The 23,182-nt window shown below is 46.9% G+C and overlaps 1 protein-coding gene across 1 annotated transcript; it reads right to left on the bottom strand.

Annotated features, from left to right (window-relative positions):
- Positions 1–2,708: 2,708 nt before the first annotated feature.
- Positions 2,709–22,961, bottom strand: LOC124622975. Its single transcript, XM_047148763.1, has 4 exons — positions 22,850–22,961; positions 20,091–20,240; positions 8,973–9,127; positions 2,709–2,843 (listed from the first exon to the last, which is right to left on the bottom strand). Exons 2-4 carry the CDS (start codon positions 20,236–20,238, stop codon positions 2,709–2,711), a joined length of 438 nt encoding a protein of 145 aa, XP_047004719.1. The 5' UTR covers positions 20,239–20,240; positions 22,850–22,961.
- Positions 22,962–23,182: the final 221 nt, after the last annotated feature.

The raw sequence follows: 23,182 nt of genomic DNA, 5'->3' as shown, positions 1-23,182 counted from the left end.
GGTGCATACTGGACGATTCGACCACTCAGACCTACACTGAGACGCCTTTTTAAGTCTGTCAGGCGCTGATAAAGCTGTCTTACACGAGTACGCGGCATCTTCGTGTCCTTCACAGGTATCTCTCAATATCTGACGATGCTCACGCCCAATATGCGAAGTGTGGCTCTAAAATAACGGGACTGATGCTGTCACAGAGTAAGTACGATTGCGCCAAAAAATGAACGGCCAATAGTTGTGAAGCGTGAACCCTTCTCAGTCCAATGCAATATCTCTGATGTCAGTAGACAAATCAGTGTGGCCGTGGCCGTTGTATAAAGGCAGTTATTTTCTTTCGGCGGGAAAATGGTAAGTGTAACAACGGAGCAACGAACTGTCGTGAAATTTCAGGCGAAACTTGGAAAACTGTTACTGAAACCCAACTTTTACTACAAGAAGTGCATGGCGAGGACTAGAATGAGATTTTCACTCTGCAGCGGAGTGTGCGCTGATATGAAACTTCGTGGCAGATTAAAACTGTGTGCCGGACCGAGACTCGAACTCGGGAAAGTTTGGAAGGTAGGAGACGAGGTATTGGCGGAAGTAAAGCTGTGAGGACGGGGCGTGAGTCGTACTTGGGTAGCTCATTTGGTAGAGCACTTGCCCGCGAAAGGCAAAGTCCCGAGTTCGAGTCTCGGTCCGGCACACAGTTTTAATCTGCCAGGAAGTTTCATGGCGAAGACTGTTTAGTACGTAAGCGGGTTTTCCAGCGGCTTAAGCAGAAGAGACGCTGAAGATGACTCACACGCACGGGACGCCCTTCAACATTAAAATGGATGAAAATCCCGAAAAAGCAGGCAATCTGTTTCAATCTGACCGTTGGTTGACTGTTCGATCGATTGCTGAAACTGTAGAAATTGAAAAAGAATGCTTACGGCAAATTTTACATAACCAATTCACAGTGAGAAAAATGTGTGCGAAATTGATGCCGAAAATTCTCACAATCGAACATAGCTCGTGAAAATGTTTGCACGGGCACTTTGAATATCACTGAAAATGATCCTTGATATTTTGGAAAAAGTGAGAACATGTGGTCAATCTTGGCTTTTCACTTATTGTCTAGAAATTAAGCGCCACTCCTTGCACTGGAAGGGACCTTCATCACTGACAGCGAATCAGCAAATCAAGATTGTAAGCGATGGTGCTTTTTCGATATTCATGCACTTGTTTATCTTCACTGAGTTCCTGAAGATCGAACTGTTAATCAGCATTACTACCTTGAGGTTCTTACTGGATTCCGTGAAAAAATAGAAAAAGAAACGCCCCGAAATGTGGAAAAATAGCTCATTGGTTGCGCAGCAAGACAACGCACCGGCTGACATCGTATTGTCTGTTACGAGGTTTCTGGTGAAGTATAGCATCCCAGTGTTAGACCGCCCACGTTATTCGTCTGATCTAGGACCATATGACTTTTCTATTCCCCAATGTCAAATCTGCATTTAAAGGAACAAGATTTGTCTGCTGAAGCAGTGAAAGAAAAAGCAGCACCAGCATCAAGGAGCTCACAGAGGAAGACTTCCAGCAGTGTTTCCATCAACGGAAAATCCGCATGAAGCGTTGTAGGGATAGAAGGGAGAATATTGAGGGTGTCAATAACTAAATACGTATTTTTCTGAAATAAAATGTTCTACTGCAATAGTCACGTTATTTTATAGCCACCCCTCGTAAACCCTACCAGACCCTCTAAAAACACTAAACACGAACAACAATATTGCACTCCGGTGGCTATTCTACCTGTCACTGACAAATGCAGCTCCAACCATTTACATGCCTGCCGAAAGTGCGTACGTCTACGAAATTACATTGATATGTCCTCTAGGTGCTTCACTATTTTCTGCAAGGCAGTGTATTTTTCTGTTTTCAGAGATTGGTGTTTTGGCGTAAGGAATTTGGAGTCAGGTGGAGACAAAATAAGTGAATGGGGATCTCAAGGGTGCGTCTGTAACTTGGCGAAACAGAATCTATATTTTCAAGTTATCTGTTTTGTTTAGTAGTCTCTCCGAACAGGAGAGATTAACCATGTCTGTGTTGTGTTTTAGATCGTTCTTTGAACGAGGCGGATGATGAGGAAATTAGTGTTTAACGCCCCGTCGACATCGTGTCATTATAGACAGAGAACAAGCTCGGATTAGGGAAGGACGGGGAAGGAAATCGGCCATGCCCTTTCAAAGGAACTATTCCGGTATTTGCCTGAAGCGATTTAGGGAAAACATAAATCAAGATAGCCGGACGCGGATTGGAACCGTCGTCCTTCCGAATGCAAGTCCACCTCACTCTGTTTCTTGAATATGGGAGGAATTGTTTCATACGAGACAGTGAGTCAACAGTCCGAGTGCATCAGGCTACTGTGCCGTTGGTAAGTTGGCTGCAATGTTGGTACTGCTGACAGAAGCGCAAGCTGATCTGATTCAGAAGGTGGGAGCGATGCTCCAGATCCGCATGCATGGTGATCGCTGATGCTACATTAACAATATAATAAAGGTAACACATGTGTTTATTGCACAATATTACATGAAATTCGTCCTGAGTATGCCGAAACTGAACATATTGTTTAAATAGTTTGCGTGAGCGTGCGTATAAGCGTGCCGTGGGAGAGACTGCCGCCAGGCAGGAAGCTGGGCTCTCGGTTAATTTGTGGTGAGGGCAGTGTCTGGTGAGGAGGCGGTGCCCGGCTAGCGCATAGGGCGGTCCATCTCCTCGCCGAGCGGCTTGGAGAACTCTGAGCAGCGGCGGAAGGCGCGACGGCCAGTCTCGTCTCGCCAGTAGCTGAGCGCCGCGTCCCAGTACAGCGGGTGCAGGTCCAGCTGCTGCAACAACAACCACAACAACCACAACACGTGTAGCGCCTGCGGCACAGCACCAAAGCACTACCACCTGTCCACGATAGGAAGACCCTTTTTCCTAGCGCTGCCAGTAGCGGAGAAAATCGCCACTAGTTAGAAGATACCCATTTGTCTCCGAGAGTTACCCATATTTCCGCCACATGTCCGCTTCGTATGCTCACAAAACACGGGTAATGGTGCAAGTATTGCGGGAATGGGTCTGTGCTACAACTACATCTACGTGACTATTCTGCAATTCACAATTCTGGCAGAGGGTTCGTCGAAACACCTTCAAACTATTTCTCTACCGTTCCAGTCTCGAACAGGGCGCGGGAAAAACGAACACTTAAATTTTTTCGTGCGAGCTCTGGTTCCTCTTACTTTATTACACCGATCATTTCTCTCTATGTAGGTGGGCGTCAACAAAATATTTTCGCATTTGGAGGACAAAGCGCTCGCATCCTCGCAGCAGTCATACACTGAGGTGACGAAAGTTATGGGATACCTCCCAGTATCCTGCTTTTGCCCGGCGTAGTGCAGTAGCTCGTTGTGGCATGGACTCAACAAGTCGTGGGATGTCCTCTGCAGAAATACTGAGCCATGCTGCCTCTATGGCCGTGCATAACTGCGCAAGTGTTGCCAGTGCAGGACCTTGTGCACAAACTGACCTCTCGATTGCGTTCCATAAATGTTGGATGGGATTGATGTCGGGCAATCTGGGTGGCCAAATTATTCGCTCGAACTGTCCGGAATATTCTTCAAACCAATCGCAAACAATTGTGGACCGGTGAAATGGCGCACTGCGATACATAAAAATTGAAGTCCTTGATTGGTCCAAGTATCCGAACGTAATCATTTCCAGTCAATGATCGGTTCAGTTGATCACAGGACCCACTCCATTCCATGTAAACACAGCCCACGCCATTGTGGAGCCGCCACCAGCTTGCACATTGCATTGTTGACAACTTGGGTCCATGGTTTAGTGGGGTTTGCGTCAAACTCGAACCCTACCATCATCAGTTCCTACCAACTGAAATCGGGACTCGTCTGACCAGGCGACGGTTTTCCAGTCGTCTAGGGTCCAATCGATATGGTCACAACCGAACAGAGATGCTGCAGGCGATGTCGTGCTGATAGCAAAGGCATTCGTGTCGGTAGTCCGCTGCTATAGCCCTTTAACGGTAAATTTCGCCGAACTGTCGTAACGGATACGTTCGTCGTACGTCCCACATTGATTTCTCCGGTTATTCCACGTAGTGTTGCTTGTCTGTTAGCACTGACAACTCTACGCAAACGCCGCTACTCTCTGTCGTTAAGTGAAGCCCACTGCGTTGTCCGAGGTGAGAGACGACACTGGCTGAAATTTGATTTGCTCAGCACACTTGACACTGCGGATCTCGGAATATTGAATTCCTCGACGATTCCGAAATGAAATGTTCCAAGCGTCTAGCCTCCACTACCATTCCGCGTTTTCACTATGTATGCGACAGTACCGCCATGTGTACATGTGCTTCTCGCTACCCCATGACTTTTGTCACCTCAATGTGATGCAAGGGCATTGCACGTCTGTGTCGTTCCTTACAGACACCGCGAAAAGGGTCTTCATGTTGTGGACAAATACTACTTTCTACACTGCTAGACAGCTGCCAAAGAACATAATTTACGTCTACATCTACAGTCTGCAAACCACTGCGAAGCGCATGGCAGAGGGTACTACCAATTTACCAGTCGTTAGGGCTTTTTCCTGTTTCATTCACGTATGGAAAGCGGGAGGGATGATTGCTTAAACGCATCTGTGCGTGCTGTAATTACAACTTGCCCTCCCGACCGCTACGGGCGCGATGCAGAGGGCGTTGTAATATACATCGTTCGACCAAAAAGTCCCGAGACTGATCTTGTTCCTGGCGTATACGCAGTATCAACACAGTAGCTACGGTGGTATCCTGAACTAACAACTGTGAACGATAAATGTGCATGCGGCCAATTGGTTGTGAGCAGACTTTTTTAAGTAGCGGACGTGCGAACGTAGTGCGTCAACGTTGTTACGTCACAAATCGCTATGTAGCAACATCTCTAAACAAACTGTTCAAGCAAGACATTCTCCATAATGTTTCGAAGTTTGTCCTGCATACCTTGACTTCCGAACAAAAGAAATAAAAAAAATAAAAAAAAAGGATGTGTGATCGTCTGCCGCGATCTTTCTGAAATTCGGAACGCGAACTATTCCTTTTTGGGAAAGATCATTGCGGGTGACGAAACTTGGTGTTACCAGTAAGTGCAAAAACCGGCAATGTTCCAATACAGCATTAATAGTGTGCCGCTTTACACAGTTACGTTGATTAAATATCTGGGTGTAATGTTGCAAAGTGATATGAAACGGAACAAGCACGTCAAGGACTTTAGTAGGGAAGGTGAATGGTAGACTTCAGTTTATTGGTAGAATTTTAGGAAAGTGGCCGAAGAGGAAGGAGACTACATATAGGACATTAGTGCGACTCATTCTTCAGTACCGCTCCAGTGTTTGGGATCCGGACCAGATGGGACTGAAGGAAGAAATCGAAGCAGTTCAGAGGCAGGCTGCTATATTGTTACAGGCAAGTTCGAACAGCACACAAGTACAGTATTACGGAGATGGTTCGGGATCGAATGGGAATCGCTGGAGGAACACTATTGAGAAAATTCAGAGAACCTGTTCTAGCTGTGACTCACTGGTTTGGGTTTCTGAACTGCAAAATTTTTACATTTATGGACATCTGAAACAAATTACCAGTCTTTGCACCACTTTGAACTTTTATTAAACTCTGACTGAATATTTGTGCAGCTTTTTTTCAGACAGTGGGGGGGAGGGTAGTAGTACTACCCAGTATTTCGGGCAAAAGTAGTACATCTTTAGTGTAAGTGAGTGAAAGTAGCAAGGAGGCCGCCACGGAGTATTGCGATAACAGCACTGGCCGTCAGCCATGCTCTGTCTAAATTCACAATGACAGATGCACAGATGAGTTGCGAAACTAGGATAGCTGAGAGCAGCGGTAAACTGTCGCGCGCAGCAATGAACGCTGTAGCAAGCGGGTCGTTGCCACCACACTCGAGAGAGTCTCTCTGTTATGGGCGACGTGACTAGACACCAGGTTTTAGAGAAACAAGTGGACAGTAACGGAATATAAGTGAGGGTGAATTTGGTGCCAGGACATCTTTAGAGTCGGGAATTTCGTCATTGCTGAGCAGCCGCACCACGACGCCTGAGCACCTCCGGACCGCAAGACGACTGGGCAGCGCCAGCAGCAGCCTTCGGTTCGAGACCAGGCTACTCGGCCGCCCATGGGTCCTTCGGCCTGGGGCGGGACTGGGCGTCACCACGCCAGCCGCCGTTCGCTGCCTGTCCGAGGGGCGAGGATCGAGACCCTTGCATAGCCGCCTCCGCACCGCGGAACGAAGAGCAGGTGCCCCCCCGCCTGGCGTGCCAATCCTCCATGAAGTGCAGCAGGCGCAACAGACCTTGCCTCCGCCGCCGGGACGGAGTCCGTCCTAGCAGCCGACGCCAGCTGAACCGTCCAGAGCTCACGAGGAGAGGCGGGCCTGCCTTACGTAGAATTGAAGATACAATAAAATAATATTGATAAATTGTCCACAGCGTTTCCACTGGTTCCCCGTCAACTATGGCATCACCACACACACACACACACACACACACACACACACACCGTACATAGGTGCTACTACGAGTTATTTCTCTAGTTGGACTGCGGATGCACTTAAAAACTCACAAGTGATTACTTCTGCTTATTTCGTGCTATTTTTTAGAACCACCACCGCCAATGCTCGGCGGTCCTTGTCCATCAGTACATGAGGTCTGCCTGGTTTCAATTTGGCTGCGGTTAAGGCATAAAGGAATTACAGACATTGGTCGCGAGTGGGCATTGATTTAAACCAATGGAGAAAGTTGAAAATTTATGCTGAACTCGAATTCGAACTCAGGTCTCCTGCTTACTAGCAGAAGCGCTGTCCACTGCGCCATCTGGGCACAGTGGCTATCACAACTGCATGGACTCTCTTCAGTGCAGATGAACACCGGGGTCGAACTGTTTTGGGAATCGACGAAATGCCGCGAGTAATGACGATAACGAGCAAGGGGCGTTACATTAGTAGTGTGTGGATAAATTGAGTATTTGGGTTCGACAGGAAGTGTGCTAGGGTAGTCCGTGCAGTTACGATGACTGCTGTGTCCGGATGGTGCAGTGATTAGCACATCTGCTAGTAAGCAGGAGACCTGGGTTCGAATCCTGATCCGGCACAAATTTTCAACTTGCTGCATTGATTTAAATTAACGCCCATATGCAGCCAATGTCTGTAATTTCTTTGCGCCTTAATTCGTAGATGGTGCTGGATCAAAATGGTGTCTGTTCTTTCAGATATGTTCTAAAGAACAGTCACCACATATACAGGGTGTATCAAAAAGAATCATCCGATTAGGCACGTCTATATTTCTGAGCCGGCCGGGCTGGCCGAGCGGTTATAGGCGCTACAGTCTGGAACCGCGCGACCGCTCGGTCGCAGGTTCGAACCCTGCCTCGGGCATGGATGTGTGTGATGTCCTTAGGTTAGTTAGGTTTAAGTAGTTCTATGTTCTAGAGGACTGATTACCTTAGATGTTCAGTCCCATAGTGCTCAGAGCCATTATATTTCTGAAACTAATAAACATATACAGGGAATTCTGTTTTCTGATGAACGGGAAACTCAAAACTTTTTTTTATAACTTTTCATAGGTGTTCAATATGTATCCCTTTACATGCACGGCATATGTCAATGCGGTATTCAAATTTTTCCTACACTGCAGCGAGCACGTCTTGAGTTGCAGCTTCCACAGCTGTTGTTAATGCGATGTTTCAGTTCATTCATTGTTGTTGGTAACGGAGGCATATAAACAGTCTTTTATAAACCCCCACAAGAAATGGTAACAAACAGTCAGGCCCGGTGACCTTGGAGGCCGGTAATGTAAGGCTGAATCATTTGGTCCAGTGGCACCAATCCATCGTTCAGTAATCCTTTGATTTAAAATTTCCCGCACTTCCAGATGCCAGAGTGGCGGTGCCCCATTCTGTTGGTAAATGAAGTCGTTCGAATCAGTCTCCAACTGCGGGAAAAAAAGTTCTCGAGCATATCATGTGATTGTTCCGTACCCCATATTATCACATTTGACGGTTCACCTTTCTATTTAAGTGGAATGTTGCCTCGTCACTGAACACTAAGCATGGAAGAAAGCTGTCATCTTGCGTCCGCAACACACGCCAGACGGACATCGGGGGAATGTTGAGCTGTCGAGCTGCACGGCGAACGGATTTCTGCAAACTCCTTGTGAAACTATGGCGGATGCGTTCGACGTCTGTGTCAGACATTGGGGGTCGGACCGGCAGTTTGTCTTTACGTAAACAACCTGCTTCTCGGAATTGTTCATGCCATCTTTTAATGCTATGTGTTATCGTAGGATCCACACCATACATGGTAACGGAAGTCACGCTGAACAGTTATAACTGACCCGCACTGCGCAAAACGTAGAACACAAAACGCCTTCTGTTGTGCTGACACCATTTTTACAGGAACTGAAGTGGGCGCACACTGCTGCTGCCTTTCGGGAACTATGTGAATCTCGAGAGTTTGCTCTTTCCAACAATAAGTTGTTCGCGTGCAATAGTAGTTATGATTTTTTAAAATGGATGATTCTTTTTGATACACAGTGCGTATTAGCTGTAGTTGTTCCCTCCGTTTCCACTTCACAATCACGTCATCAACAGTCGACTTGGGCAGCTGTAGGAGGGCTGAAACGTCCTTAATTGTTACTCAGGTGACGAACACGTTCGAAGTCACAGCTCTGTTGACCGAGCCATTTTGGTGTTGCTGGTTCTCTTCTGACAACGCAGACTCTCCGCCTCGTTTTGTACTGGCTGTTCTGGCTCTCGTTACATCTTGTGGTCGCTTCTGCGGTACATATATGTGTCTGGATATTTTTGATCAGATAGTGAATGTTGGCAGTACTGAATGTGTTTGGACCAGTCCCAAACGTGAAATAAATATGAGAGGTGTTAAGAAGGGAGAGGTTGGAGGCTGTGCTGTACAGACCGCCCGCGGCAGCGGCGACGGCGGCACGTCCTTGTAGAAGTGGCGCCGGTACTCGGTGGAGTATTCCTGCACCGGCTGCGGCCGCGTCATCCGGGCGGCTGCCTCCTCCAGCGCCTGCTGCCACAGGAACGCCTCCAACAGCTGCGCCTGTCGCCCTGCCAGCCAAACATTATACTGCTCTAGCGTCTCAAGGCTGCGCTTCAAACTGACTGTCTAAGGGGCCCATCCATCCAACCACACATTCACTCTCATACGTACCGTCAAAGCAATAATGAAGGAGAACATTCAGGGATGTGGGATGAATCGAGTTATACGCACATAAATAAAAGTATCGCATCATCCTGATATGTCGTGAACGTGTGTTGCTATTGTGACTGTTCCTGTACCAATCCATACATCACCCTTGACGTTGTTTGTAAAAATCCACACAGTTACCATGGGCGATTCCTACGAGTAGAATGCCGCACTCAAATAAATTTCAGCATTTCAGATGAAAATAAAGCACCAGTAAAGGTGCTTTCGAGATGTCTGCGGAACAGTAGTGTGAACAGCCATCACCGTCAAGACAATAATGACGGAGAACCTTCAGGGGTGAGGGATAATTCATGTTATACAAATACGAAAAAAAAAAAAATGTTGCATACCCCGATATGTTGTTCAGGTGTATTGCTGTTGTGACTGTTCCTCTCCGATCGGAGAACCACCCTTGACACATTTACCATGAGCAATTCCTATGGGTAGAAAGCCGCACTCGATTGGACTGCAGCATTTTAGTCGAACATAAAGCGCCAGTGGAGACGCATTGGAGACTTCTACGGAACAGTAGAGTGAACGTCCATCACCGTCAAGGCGACAATGATGGAGAACCTTCAGAGATGTGGAATGAGACATATTATACATACATAAAAAAAGTGTTGCCTCACCCCGATGTATCGTGCCGGTGTGTTGCTGTTGTGACTGTTCCTGTACCGATCGGAAGATCACCCTTGATGTTATTTGTAAAACACACAGAGTCACCAAGATCGCTTCGAGCAGAAAGCCACACTTGATGGACTGCGGCATTTCGTTTGAAAGTAAAGCACCAGTAGAGACATTTATGAAATAATGCAGTGAACGACCATCATATCACCAACGACAATAGCGGCCAGTTATCGGGCCCACATCATTACGTTATATGCAAAAGTCTTGTCAACCAGGGAAGTTGCTCGATGTGTGCACTGGAGTAAAAGTGATATGGTGCGGACATAGAATCAGTTACAATTGAGAGGTTCTGTTGAGGTCTTATAACACACAGGCCGTCCACGTTCGATAGGTGTATAGGATGAGTGATATCTACGACTATTGAGCCAAAGAAATCGTGGGCTGACAGCTTCACAATGGAATTTGGCATTCGAAGAGGTTCCTGGATGTCACGTATCGCATCCATAACTGTTAGGGGACGACTTCATGATGCGAATCACGATTCCCGACGACCGTGTCGAGAGCCACAATGCCATTGATTGCGTTACAGATGGACAAGAAGTCTTGCAGTCACGCAGAATGGATTCCACAGGATTCGCACCGGGTCTTGTCTACAGAAGAAACTTGGTCTGTTTGTACCTTCATAATTGCAAATAATGTGCTTGGAGATAACCTAGTAATTCGAATATTCCAGCAGTGTGCTCCCCTTGTGCTACAAGGTGGTGCTGGTGATGGTGATGGTGATGGTGGAATGATGTTCTGGGCTGGCATTGCATGTGGCCAACATAGACCTCCCACCGCTGCTGAGGGGAAGCTCACCGCTCTACAGAACAGAAAAGACATTATGCAGCCGACAGTGGGACTGCATCAACATTATCGTGACACTTCCATCTTAATGGATGATAACTCGCGTGCTCATCTTGTTGTCCTCGAGAATATGTTCCTTTAGCGCACTAGGATCACCAGAATGGAGTGGCCAGCCCGTTCTCTGGACATGAATTCAGTCCAACATGTGTGGGACCGCTTGAAACGAGCAGTTTTAGGACGTCGACAACGACCAAGAACTCTGTGTGATTTAAGCAGAGTGGCTACTGAAGAATGGGATAACTTGGACCAGCGCTGGCTTCATCGATGATATGTCATGGCGTATTCAAGCTTGCATCCAAGTGATGGGACATTCCATCATCTGCTGACGTTGCCCAGCAACAGTGTGGAAAAACCCCCATGAGTAATAGACGATTCTGTCGTTATACAAATGTTTGGTTTTTTGATTTGGTGAGCTTTTGAAGTGTGGTGCTACAGAGGAATTCTGAAGATTAGATGAGTAGATCACGTAACTAATGACAAGGTAGAGCCTGTGGGATTTGTGGAGAAGAAGGATGGAGTGTGGAAGAAGAATAGGGTGGTGAGGATGGATATGTTTGGCAGGCATGTGGGCCTCCACAGCGTCAGTGATGGTCTTCTGGAGGAAGGATGAGGCATGGGTGATGTCAGCGGAAGGTGAAAGGTAAGTGGGTGGCTTTCGACCTGTCAGGTAATGGATTCCCGGTTGGAATCCCAGTCGGCTCAGCAGTAGTCATGGACATACTTTGGAGGGGCAGCAGGGCATGGGGCAGGATGTGGGCGATGGGCTGAGGAGATGGTGAGAAGGACTGGGAGGTAGTCGCTACCAATCGGATCAAGGACGTCCATGGAGATATGACCAAGGAAGTTGGGGAAAGTGAGGATGCCATCTGGGGTCGAGTTACTTTCAGAATGGGTGTGCTGTATGAGGGAAACAAGGTCACCATGGAAAGTAGCGAGGAACTGATGGCACCGTCAAAGGGTGGCAGGGTCACAGATGTGTGGCAGTCACAAAGGTGGAGAAAGTGTGATCGACATGAGAGATGAATTCGTAGGGGAGAGGAACTCCAGGACAGACATAGGTATTGGCATAGGTGACAGTGAGGCAGGGAAAGAAGATGCTGTGGATGAGGTGTTTGGTTGGATAATTGAGCAGGGGTTGTGGCAGGACAGGGGTATGCTTGAGGTGGCCAGTAGTGACCCCACCTTGTGCTATAGGAGAGGGATTGTCAGTGCAGTGAAGAAGGTAGGGAGAGGTGCAGACAACATGGTGAGGTTGGGGGAAGGTTTCGTTAAGAAAGAAGAAGTAGACCTAGTGCTGCGACTGGGTGTGCACGGAGAGGTATTTATTGGCAGGGAGAGAGTGAATGTTGAAGTACAGAAGACGATACTGATAGCATGTCAGGGGAAGGAGGGGGAAGGGAATGGAGGGAGGAGGAGAGAGGCTCAAGCAAGGGTGTCTAGGCAGGTGAAGGTGAAGCGGGCCTGGTTGTGAGAGTATGAGGTGTAGGTATTCAAAAGGAAGATGAAGTGTGCGGCAAGGGAGATCTGTTGGAGGGTGTGGGGGCGTTGGAAGGGGTGGACATTCTGGAAGACGATGGTCATGAAACAGATGATGTCTTCAGCTGTAGTGGGTGAAGGAAATTGTTGGGCTGAATGGGCTGTTCGATGGGATGAACGAGACCAGTTACCTTGGGGATGGTGGGAGGGGTTTGGCCTTGCTTTTGGAGGAATAGGTGAGGTGGGGTTCGTTGCAGGTGTTGCAGGAAGGAGGAGAGGAGAGGCTAGCACACTGTGGGAGGCCTTACAGTGGGGGCAGTTTTGAATGAGGTGGTCATTGTAGAGGAGACAGTATTGGCAGCGGTAGGATTGATGACGGGAACGGGGGGGGGGGGGCAATGGGGTGGCGACAGTTGAAAATCAGGGCTCCCTGAGTGAGGAGGTCATCTATGGAGCAGGTAGACACTGTGAACATATGCATAAGGAAGGTAGGGCCGGAGTTGTTAGAGATACATCAGGCTGAGCAGAAACAGGGGCGGACATAGCAAGTGAGTGGGGAGTGTAGGAAAGTCATCCGATGGGCAGTAGCGGAGGGAGTGGGGGCAGGAGTATGAATGGGAGCAGGGGGAGGAGCAGGAGCAGGGGTATTATACAGGTGGGAATTAAGGGGAGGGAAGGAGATGGAAGGGGAGCAGATGGGGAAAGCCTGGTGGAGGCACTCCAGGAGGTAATGGTGGGGGCAGGAGAACAGGAGGTGTATATGATTGTGGTTGGGGTGGGGGTCTACCAGCGATAGGTGTCGCCTAGGAAGGGAAAGAGAACGAAGATGGGCTACAAACACGCCAATTTATATATGTACTACCAGCAATTGGATGTACTATCAGCAATTGACACCTAAACACATTTATACAAAGTGACAAGGTGAAGTGTAACTCTCAAAAACATCGCAAAAAAGGTGTCAAAACGAATTTAATTGTACGAGAGTAGCAGTCTGTAATATACGTATGTGTAGCATTTTGAAAAGAAAAACGCTCTGCAGCAGTAGGTACAGGACACCAACATCTCATAGCAGCCAAGAACCTCATCAGCTGCATGATTCACATGGAACGGCATCTCGCACGAGAGAGCCATTCGAATTCGAGAAAACATGGCACGATAATCTGTATTCTTGCTTTGTGAAATACGAATGTCAGACGATAATATTTTTCATTTATTCTTTATGGTAGGGTCTGGTAGTCTGATGGTAAAGCATATTTGTTTGTAAAACCCAGTATTCCAGTTTCTACGCCGGCCGCTGTGGCCAAGCGGTTCTAGGCGCTTCAGTCCGGAACCGCGCTGCTGCTACGGTCGCGGGTTCGAATTCTTCCTTGGGCATGTACATGTGCGAAGTCCTTAGGTTAGTTAGGTTTAAGTAGTTCTAAATCTAGGGGACTGATGACCTCAGATGTTAAGTCCCATAGTGCTTAGAGCCATTTGAACCATTTGAACCAGTTTCTAACACATAGTTGTTATTAAGTGATTTCGATTTTTTGTGTGTACTGCAATGTAAATATGTTTTTTGGTGTTCTGCTTAATGTTTGATCTTATCTGTAATAATGGGTGGGGTAAATGATTCCACATTTTTTATGTTTCTTATGAAACATAAGCTGGATTCACTATATGGGGTTCTGTGGACCCATATCTATTTGTTACTACTTGTGCATCCGTGTGTGAACCGCTCAATTTAAATACACTGTAAGCATATTGCTCGTGTTCTACGTTACTTTTATTCCCATCTGTTTTTCGCACTCTCGCATATAATGGTGGCCATCGAAATTTTCATTGACTTCTGCTAGAATGTCCTATTTGTAGTACCGTTTAGTAACGTTTGGAAACATCATTTAGTGCAGCCAATAATTCCTACATACCTGTCCACAGCATGGCTGACATTCATCTCCAGCATGCACTGAACCTACTCTTCCCTTTGACCATAAAGGTTGCTGACGTCGACAGCCCCATCCTTGGGATTTATTTTCTCAAACATTTAGGCCTCTCACTGGACCTTCAAACAGCCATACTGCCTCACCGTGCATTGTGCTCAGTCATTACCGGTTCCTTCGTTCCCTCACCCTCCTCATTTCCTGCTCAGTATGACATGCTTATCCGCACTACCTGTGAGTGCTCACATTTGACAGATCATCTTGTCCACTCGCTGGCCCAGCTTATGGCTCAATGTCGCAAGATCGTCGGCTTTCACTCTGACCACAACAAACTGCTTCACATAATCGCCAATGTGACAGCCAACCTGGTGCATGCTCTTCACACGGTTACTGACCTCTCCGCATTGTGGTCACATGATGTCACTGATGCTTCTCCTGTTCGTAACCTGTCTCCCCCTTCACCTTCACTGCAAGCTCTGCAGGACCGTGACAATCAAACTCTCAGTGTTTCATTGCTCCAGCTCCCCACTGTCCAGTGTTGTTACACGTCTGCCCCCCTCAGTTATAGGCGCTATTACTGATGGCTAGTTACTACTAAGGGCCTCCTTGTCTGGTGTAAGGGTCGCCACCTCAATACCACCAAACTCTGCCACACTAAAGCTGCTATCCAGCACTTCTTAGATTCTGGAATTGTGCGCCGTTTGGACAGTAGCTGGTCGTCCTCTATATAACTTGTACCTAACAAAGACAGTACTTTCTGCTTCTGTGGAGACTATCACAAACTCAATTCTCGGTCGATCCTTGACAATTATCCAATACCACACATCCAGGATCTTGTGCCGCAACAGCACGGTGCATAGATTTTCAGAATTATCGACTGTCGTGAAGCCTATCACAAAATCTCTATGCACAGTGACCTAATACAGCCATTGGCATGCCTTTCGGCTTATTTAAATGCTGCTACAAGCTGTAGAATTTCAAAAAGTGCTATGATCTGACGATATGCGGCGTGCCTTCAAGCTTGCTTAAAACCGGTTTGGACATCACTGTCATGCTTGCTCACCCCATCACTGATGCTTGCATTTCTATCACTAGCAATGTGTGCAGATCCTCAATTGCCACCATTCTTCAACAGCACATGTATGACTCGATGCAGCCCCTTCGTTTCTTCTCCAACAAAGTCTACACCTCACAATGTAAGTGGTCAACTTTGATAGGGAACCGTTTGCGATGTATGAGGCAGTCCACAACTTTCGTGACAACATAGAAGACCATCCTGTAACTAACTAAACAGATCACAAACCACTCACAGATCCATCTGTAATGCTGTTAGCGACTTGCAGCCCCGGCGGTTTCGTTACACAGACCTTATTTGCAGTACTCCACTGACGTGCCATCATATATGAAAAACGTATGTTTTGGGGGTGTCTGGATACTTTTGATCACATAGTGTATCTGCCATTGACGACAAAACGATGCTACAACACTAACTATTGTGCCACATCGCCTCCATGGATCTTCACTCCCTCTGGTATGTGAAACCCTTACAGGTACCCTCCACGCCCTTGTTCCATCCTCCTGCCTCCTGCACCACAAAGTCTTCTCAGCAATTCACAATCTCACTCATCTGGGCATTAGGGCCACTATTCACCATTTTGCTGAACAATTCATTTGGACATAGCAAAGATGGATGCGATACCAAACCTCCACTGGGTCAATTGCTGGGTCAATTGACACCCTCAAAGCATCTACATCTACATTGATACTCCGCAAGCCACCCAACGGTGTGCGGCGGAGGGCACTTTACGTGCCACTGTCATTACCTCCCTTTCCTGTTCCAGTCGCGTATGGTTCGCGGGAAGAACGACTGTCTGAAAGCCTCCGTGCGCGCTCTAATCTCTCTAATTTTACATTCGTAATCTCCTCGGGAGGTATAAGTAGGGGGAAGCAATATATTCGATACCTCATCCAGAAACGCACCCTCTCGAAACCTGGCGAGCAAGCTACACCGCGATGCAGAGCGCCTCTCTTGCAGAGTCTGCCACTTGAGTTTATTAAACATCTCCATAACGCTATCACAGTTACCAAATAACCCTGTGACGAAACGCGCCGCTCTTCTTTGGATCTTCTCTATCTCCTCCGTCAGACCGATCTGGTACGGATCCCACACTGATGAGCAATACTCAAGTATAGGTCGAACGAGTGTTTTGTAAGCCACCTCCTTTGTTGATGGACTACATTTTCTAAGCACTCTCCCAATGAATCTCAACCTGGTACCCGCCTTACCAACAATTAATTTTATATGATCATTCCACTTCAAATCGTTCCGCACGCATACTCCCAGATATTTTACAGAAGTAACTCCTACCAGTGTTTGTTCCGCTATCATATAATCATACAATAAAGGATCCTTATTTCTGTGTATTCGCAATACATTACATTTGTCTATGTTAAGGGTCAGTTGCCACTCCCTGCACCAAGTGCCTATCCGCTGCAGATCTTCCTGCATTTCGCTACAATTTTCTAATGCTGCAACTTCTCTGTATACTACAGCATCATCCGCGAAAAGCCGCATGGAACTTCCGACACTATCTACTAAGTCATTCATATATATTGTGAAAAGCAATGGTCCCATAACACTCCCCTGTGGCACTCCAGAGGTTACGTTAACGTCTGTAGACGTCTCTCCATTGATAACAACATGCTGTGTTCTGTTTGCTAAAAACTCTTCAATCCAGCCACACAGCTGGTCTGATATTCCGTAGGCTCTTACTTTGTTTATCAGGCGACAGTGCGGAACTGTATCGAACGGCTTCCGGAAGTCAAGAAAAATAGCATCTACCTGGGAGCCTGTATCTAATATTTTCTGGGTCTCATGAACAAATAACGCGAGTTGGGTCTCACACGATCGCTGTTTCCGGAATCCATGTTGATTCCTACAGAGTAGATTCTGGGTTTCCAAAAACGACATGATATTCGAGCAAAAAACATGTTCTAAAATACTACAACAGATCGATGTCAGAGATATAGGTCTATAGTTTTGTGCATCTGCTCGACGACCCTTCTTGAAGACTGGGACTACCTGTGCTCTTTTCCAATCATTTGCAACCTTCCGCTCCTCTAGAGACTTGCGGTACATGGCTGTTAGAAGGGGGGCAAGTTCTTTAGTGTACTCTGCGTAGATTCGAATTGGTATCCCGTCAGGTCCAGTGGACTTTCCTCTGTTGAGTGATTCCAGTTGCTTTTCTATTCCTTGGACACTTATTTCGATGTCAGCCATTTTTTCGTTTGTGCGAGGATTTAGAGAAGGAACTGCAGTGCGGTCTTCCTCTGTGAAACAGCTTTGGAAAAAGGTGTTTAGTATTTCAGCTTTACGCGTGTCATCCTCTGTTTCAATGCCATCATCATCCCGTAGTGTCTGGATATGCTGTTTCGAGCCACTTACTGATTTAACGTAAGACCAGAACTTCCTAGGATTTTCTGTCAAGTCGGTACATAGAATTTTACTTTCGAATTCAATGGACGCTTCACGCATAGCCCTCCTTACGCTAACTTTGACATCGTTTAGCTTCTGTTTGTCTGAGAGGTTTTGGCTGCGTTTAAACTTGGAGTGGAGCTGTCTTTGCTTTCGCAGTAGTTTCCTAACATTGTTGTTGTACCACGGTGGGTTTTTCCCGTCCCTCACAGTTTTACTCGGCACGTACCTGTCTAAAACGCATTTTACGATTGCCTTGAACTTTTTCCATAAACACTCAACATTGTCAGTGTCGGAACAGAAATTTTCGTTTTGATCTGTTAGGTAGTCTGAAATCTGCCTTCTATTACTCTTGCTAAACAGACAAACCTTCCTCCCTTTTTTTATATTCCTATTAACTTCCATATTCAGGGATGCTGCAACGGCCTTATGATCACTGATTCCCTGTTCTGTACATACAGAGTCGAAAAGTTCGGGTCTGTTTGTTATCAGTAGGTCCAAGATGTTATCTCCACGAGTCGGTTCTCTGTTTAATTGCTCGAGGTAATTTTCGGATGGTGTCGACATGCTCATCTCGACTTCATCGGTCCTCTTCCTCTGAGTTGGTCGCATGCAGATACCGTCTATCATTGACCACATCAGGATGTGGGTCAAGGCTGTGCCTATCCCAGACATTACTGCCAACACTGTTGCCTGTGCATTTATCAGCTCTTGGATTGCTTGCTTTCGTTGCCCCTCTTACATTACTACTGATTAGAGGCGATAGTTCGAAACTGTCCTTTTCAGCACACTGCACGCACAACTTGTGCAGTGCCAATAAATTTTGCACAACTGCTTACCATCCCCAAATTAATGGACTGGGTGAAAGCTGACACTGTGCCCTTAAAACAGCGCTAATGTGTAAGTCTACTTCCATGTCAGAGGCCATCCCCTGTGTTCTGCTCAGAATTCACACAGCACTCAAGGAGGACTTGCAGGCTTCACTAGCTGACATACTTTATAGTGAACCTCTGATCTTGTCTGCTGAATTTGTTGAATACTCCAAGCCTTGTCTCCCTTCTGGGCTCTCAACTTTGGTCGGGCATGTCTGTGCACTCACGTTTCTCATATCCACACTCCAGCCCTGTGCGCCTACACTGCCCCATGTATCTATACTCAGAAGAACTTACAGCACTGTGACTATGAAATGCTCCATGATGACAGTGTGTGGTCTATTCTCCAACAGCCTTATTCTGGCCCCCACAAAGTGCTCCATCACTCCACCCACATCTTTGATATCCTCTTACATGGTAAGCCACAAACTGCCTCCATCAACAGATTCGAGGCAGCTTGGACGCTTGATGATGATCTCCCTCCCACAGGTACATCAGAAACTCCTCCATCTGCTGAGTTTTCTCTTCCCCCTCCAGGGACCCCCCACTGACTGACTTCCCCAGTGTTGTCCAAGTTGTTACAAGGGCTCTGGGTAACTGCAAGTGATATTGCTCGCTCTGACACTGCCCTCGCTGGCACTCATCTTGAGCTTGCCATGTCCTCCTGCGCTGCACTCTATAATGTCAATGTCTCCTCTTTCCTGGACAAGGATCTCTCCTTCATGGAGGAAGACAGCATCAGTGCCTCGACCAACAAACATGGCTGCCTTTCCATCTGAGTATGCCTGGTCATGCATGACCCCAGTTGATCCCTATCTCTTGCACAAGCTGCCCACTGTGTTCTCTGGCGTGGCTTCGACTAGCTCTGTGCCTCTTCTCCCTGTGAGAAACAGTCCAACCGCATCCCCTTCCAGGCTGGTCGGGCAAACTTGTCACACTCCAGCTTCTTTGTTTCCTCCCTCTTCCCCCCTCCTCTCCTCTGCGCTGCAGGCTGCAACGGGGGAAGGGGCGGGGGGAGGAAAGGCACAGAGCTGTGTACGTCCGAAACGACATGGTCTTGAAGCCACACCAGAGAGCAGAGTGGGCAGCCATCGCGAGAGACAGGGATTGACTGGGGTCGCGCCCGACCAGGCATACTCGGATCGTAAGGCGGCCATGTTTGTCGACTGAGGCACTGATGCCGTCTTCCTCCGTGAAAGAGAGATCCTCGATCAGGAAAGAGAAGACATTCACATTAAAGAGTGTAGTGCAGGAGGAAGAGAGAGGCATGGCAAGCTCGAGATGAGTGCCAGTGAGGGGATCCTCAGAGGGAGCAATATCACATGCAGTACCCAGAGCACTTGGAACATCGAACATCGAACATTCAAAGATTGATTGTAACAAGAACTACTATTAGTAACTTCGTGATTATCTTTGACCCAGTCTGGTATAACCGCTATTGCATTTGTTTCACTTGTATACTGTGCTAACTTCAATACAAGTGCTTTCTCTGTACGTTCTGTCTCAGAGAGAGAGAACAGCACATGAAAGATATACTATTTTGGTGTACCTTTGACGCTCGGCCGCATCGTCACGGGCGGAGGATAGTCGTCGTGTAGGCAGGAGTGCTTCTCTGGCGTCACGCCGGGTGGTCCCAGCAACCACGGGCGGCTGCTAGTACGGTGCTTCGGTACCCACTTGTCCTCCGGCTCTGACATCTCTGCAACAAGCCAGACGGGGTGCTCACAGCGTGATACTGTGGAGACATGGCTTAGCCACAGCCTGGGGGATGTTTCCAGAATCAGATGTTCACTCTGCAGCGGAGTGTGCAGTATCCTTTCTTTCAGGAGTGCTAGTTCTGCAAGGTTCGCAGGAGAGCTTCTGTAAAGTTTGGAAGGTAGGAGACGAGATACTGGCAGAAGTAAAGCTGTGAGGACCGGGCGTGAGTCGTGCTTCGGTAGCTCAGATGGTAGAGCACTTGCCCGCGAAAGGCAAAGGTCCGGAGTTCGAGTCTCGGTCAGGCACACAGTTTTAATCTGCCAGAATGTTTCAACTCCTGATTAACTTGAAATCCTGTTGCATACAAAAATAGAGTTAACGGCAGGCACTTCGCAGCTGGCGAGATCAACGATTTTGGAATCCACTGACGTTTGATTTCACCTACAATCGAACAACTACAAAACAATGATTTCTTTGGCTTTGTAATCAATCAATAGATCACACTGAATTCGTGTAACATCTTTCCGAATTGGCAGTATTTAAATGACAGTAAACGTTCCTTAATTTTCGAATATACCACGAATAAACACTTCAAGATGGAAAGACCCAAAACATATGTGTTATAAACAGTTGTTAAAATAATAATTCTATTATCATGCTATCAGTTAAAAACGTCATATGAAAACGTACTCGAATTTCTTAATCAGGTGTACAGCTATTTCTTACCTAGCCCAATAATTATTACAGGAAAAGTAGAATAAGATATGAAACTTCCTGGCAGATTAAAACTGTGTGCCCGACCGAGACTCGAACTCGGGACTTTGCCTTTCGCGCGCAAGTGCTCTACCATCCGAGCTACCGAAGCACGACTCACGCCCGGTACTCACAGCTTTACTTCTGCCAGTATCTCGTCTCCTACCTTCCAAACTTTACAGAAGCTCTCCTGCGAACCTTGCAGAACTAGCACTCCTGAAAGAAAGGATATAGCGGAGACATGGCTTAGCCACAGCCTGGGGGATGTTTCCAGAATGAGATTTTCACTCTGCAGCGGAGTGTGCGCTGATATGAAACTTCCTGGCAGATTAAAACTGTGTGCCCGACCGAGACTCGAACTCGGGACTTTGCCTTTCGCGGGCAAGTGCTCTACCATCTGAGCTACCGAAGCACGACTCACGCCCGGTACTCACAGCTTTACTTCTGCCAGTATCTCGTCTCCTACCTTCCAAACTTTACAGAAGCTCTCCTGCGAACCTTGCAGAACTAGCACTCCTGAAAGAAAGGATATAGCGGAGACATGGCTTAGCCACAGCCTGGGGGATGTTTCCAGAATGAGATTTTCACTCTGCAGCGGAGTGTGCGCTGATATGAAACTTGCCATGTCTCCGCTATATCCTTACTTTCAGGAGTGCTAGTTCTGCAAGGTTCGCAGGAGAGCTTCTGTAAAGTTTGGAAGGTAGGAGACGAGATACTGGCAGAAGTAAAGCTGTGAGTACCGGGCGTGAGTCGTGCTTCGGTAGCTCGGATGGTAGAGCACTTGCCCGCGAAAGGCAAAGTCCCGAGTTCGAGTCTCGGTCGGGCACACAGTTTTAATCTGCCAGGAAGTTTCATATCAGCGCACACTCCGCTGCAGAGTGAAAATCTCATTCTAGAATAAGATATGTTAGCATAACAACCATTCACTACAAGATGCAGAATGAATTATTCGCAATAAGAAATCTCTTCCACGGCCACAGGATCAGTGTGGCATTATTACACTGACGAAGGGTAATGGTTTATTTCGGATCTACTGAAGGAATAGCGTGCCAAGCGTGGTTTTGTCATTTCGTTCTATTGTATCCTTTCATCGGGCAGAATTTCACGGGCTGTACATGGTTACACGTAAGTGCTGTGGCTTCAGTTACTCTGAATACACGAATAACTAACTGTTTGTGTTCCCTCACGCAAGGTTTACACTTCGCTTGAGCAGCCTAACTGGAAACGACAAGACTGAAGAACATCAGTAGTACAAGACGGCTCCACGAGCAGTAAAAAATGAAAAGCGGATAACTACACTATTTATAGAGCAAATGAACTAATCGTAAGTCGAGATTGTACCCAAATCTTCAATAGAAGGTAACATTCTTCGAAAGGCAAAACCCACTAACTTTATAAATTCTTTCGTGTGCATAGTTTGTAGTAGTTATTCGGAGATGAATAGACGTGGATAGAGCTGCGTGGAGAACTGCATAAAATCAGTCTTCGGATAGAAGACCACAACAATAACAATACTGGAATGTACAAAAGACGGAAATACTTTTTCAGTATATTGTGAGTTTGCAACGAAATTATTCTCAAAATTTTCTTTCAACGGATCCCATACGGCTGTAATAGTGTCACAGTTTCTTTTTGAACTAAGATGGATACGGCACTGTGGTACCGATTGTAAACTATCGCATAATAAATGTCACAACAAAATTTACAACCGCTGTTAGAAGGAAACTTTTAAAATTTAGATTTATTCTTTGGAAGGCAGAGAACACTTACATAATCGCACATATTATTTTATATGGTGATAGATGACGGCATCATTTCACCGAAGGTGTCAAAGATTACAGAAAAGAATGTACTTACTGCAGAATGGTTAGCGGCGAGAGATCTCGGCAGCTGATGGCGAACGTGTTGAAACTGTCGTCCTGGAAACCACACCCCAGCTGTCGTATCGAACCTTCTTGGAACGCTTTAGGGCTGCCGCATAGGCGCGGTGCATAGCAACAATCCGTTGCCAGATCACGCGATCTCTCCACAGATTGCACGTTTTTCAGCAGTCGCAGACTGCAACGATCGATCCATCGATCGCTGATTGGTCGGAAATCGAAATCCCATGCAATGTGATTTATTTATTTATTTGGCCACCGGCAGCTATCGGCCAACGTTAAATAAGAGACATGCAGTACAACACATCAT

The sequence above is a fragment of the Schistocerca americana genome, chromosome 7, assembly GCF_021461395.2.
Source record: "Schistocerca americana isolate TAMUIC-IGC-003095 chromosome 7, iqSchAmer2.1, whole genome shotgun sequence".
Classification (NCBI taxonomy): domain Eukaryota; kingdom Metazoa; phylum Arthropoda; class Insecta; order Orthoptera; family Acrididae; genus Schistocerca; species Schistocerca americana.
Note: the sequence above shows the minus strand (reverse complement) of the source record. Positions and strands in the feature narration are given on the sequence as shown.

Bases quoted from the DNA above. Each gene is read 5' to 3' on its own strand.
- LOC124622975 (XM_047148763.1), bottom strand. From the start codon at position 20,238: ATGTCAGAGCCGGAGGACAAGTGGGTACCGAAGCACCGTACTAGCAGC. The intron at 9,128-20,090 runs GTACACCAAAAT...TTTGGCTGGCAG, and splicing joins GATGCGGCCGAGCGTCAAAG to GGCGACAGGCGCAGCTGTTG. The intron at 2,844-8,972 runs GTCTGTACAGCA...TTGTTGTTGCAG, and splicing joins CGTCGCCGCTGCCGCGGGCG to CAGCTGGACCTGCACCCGCT.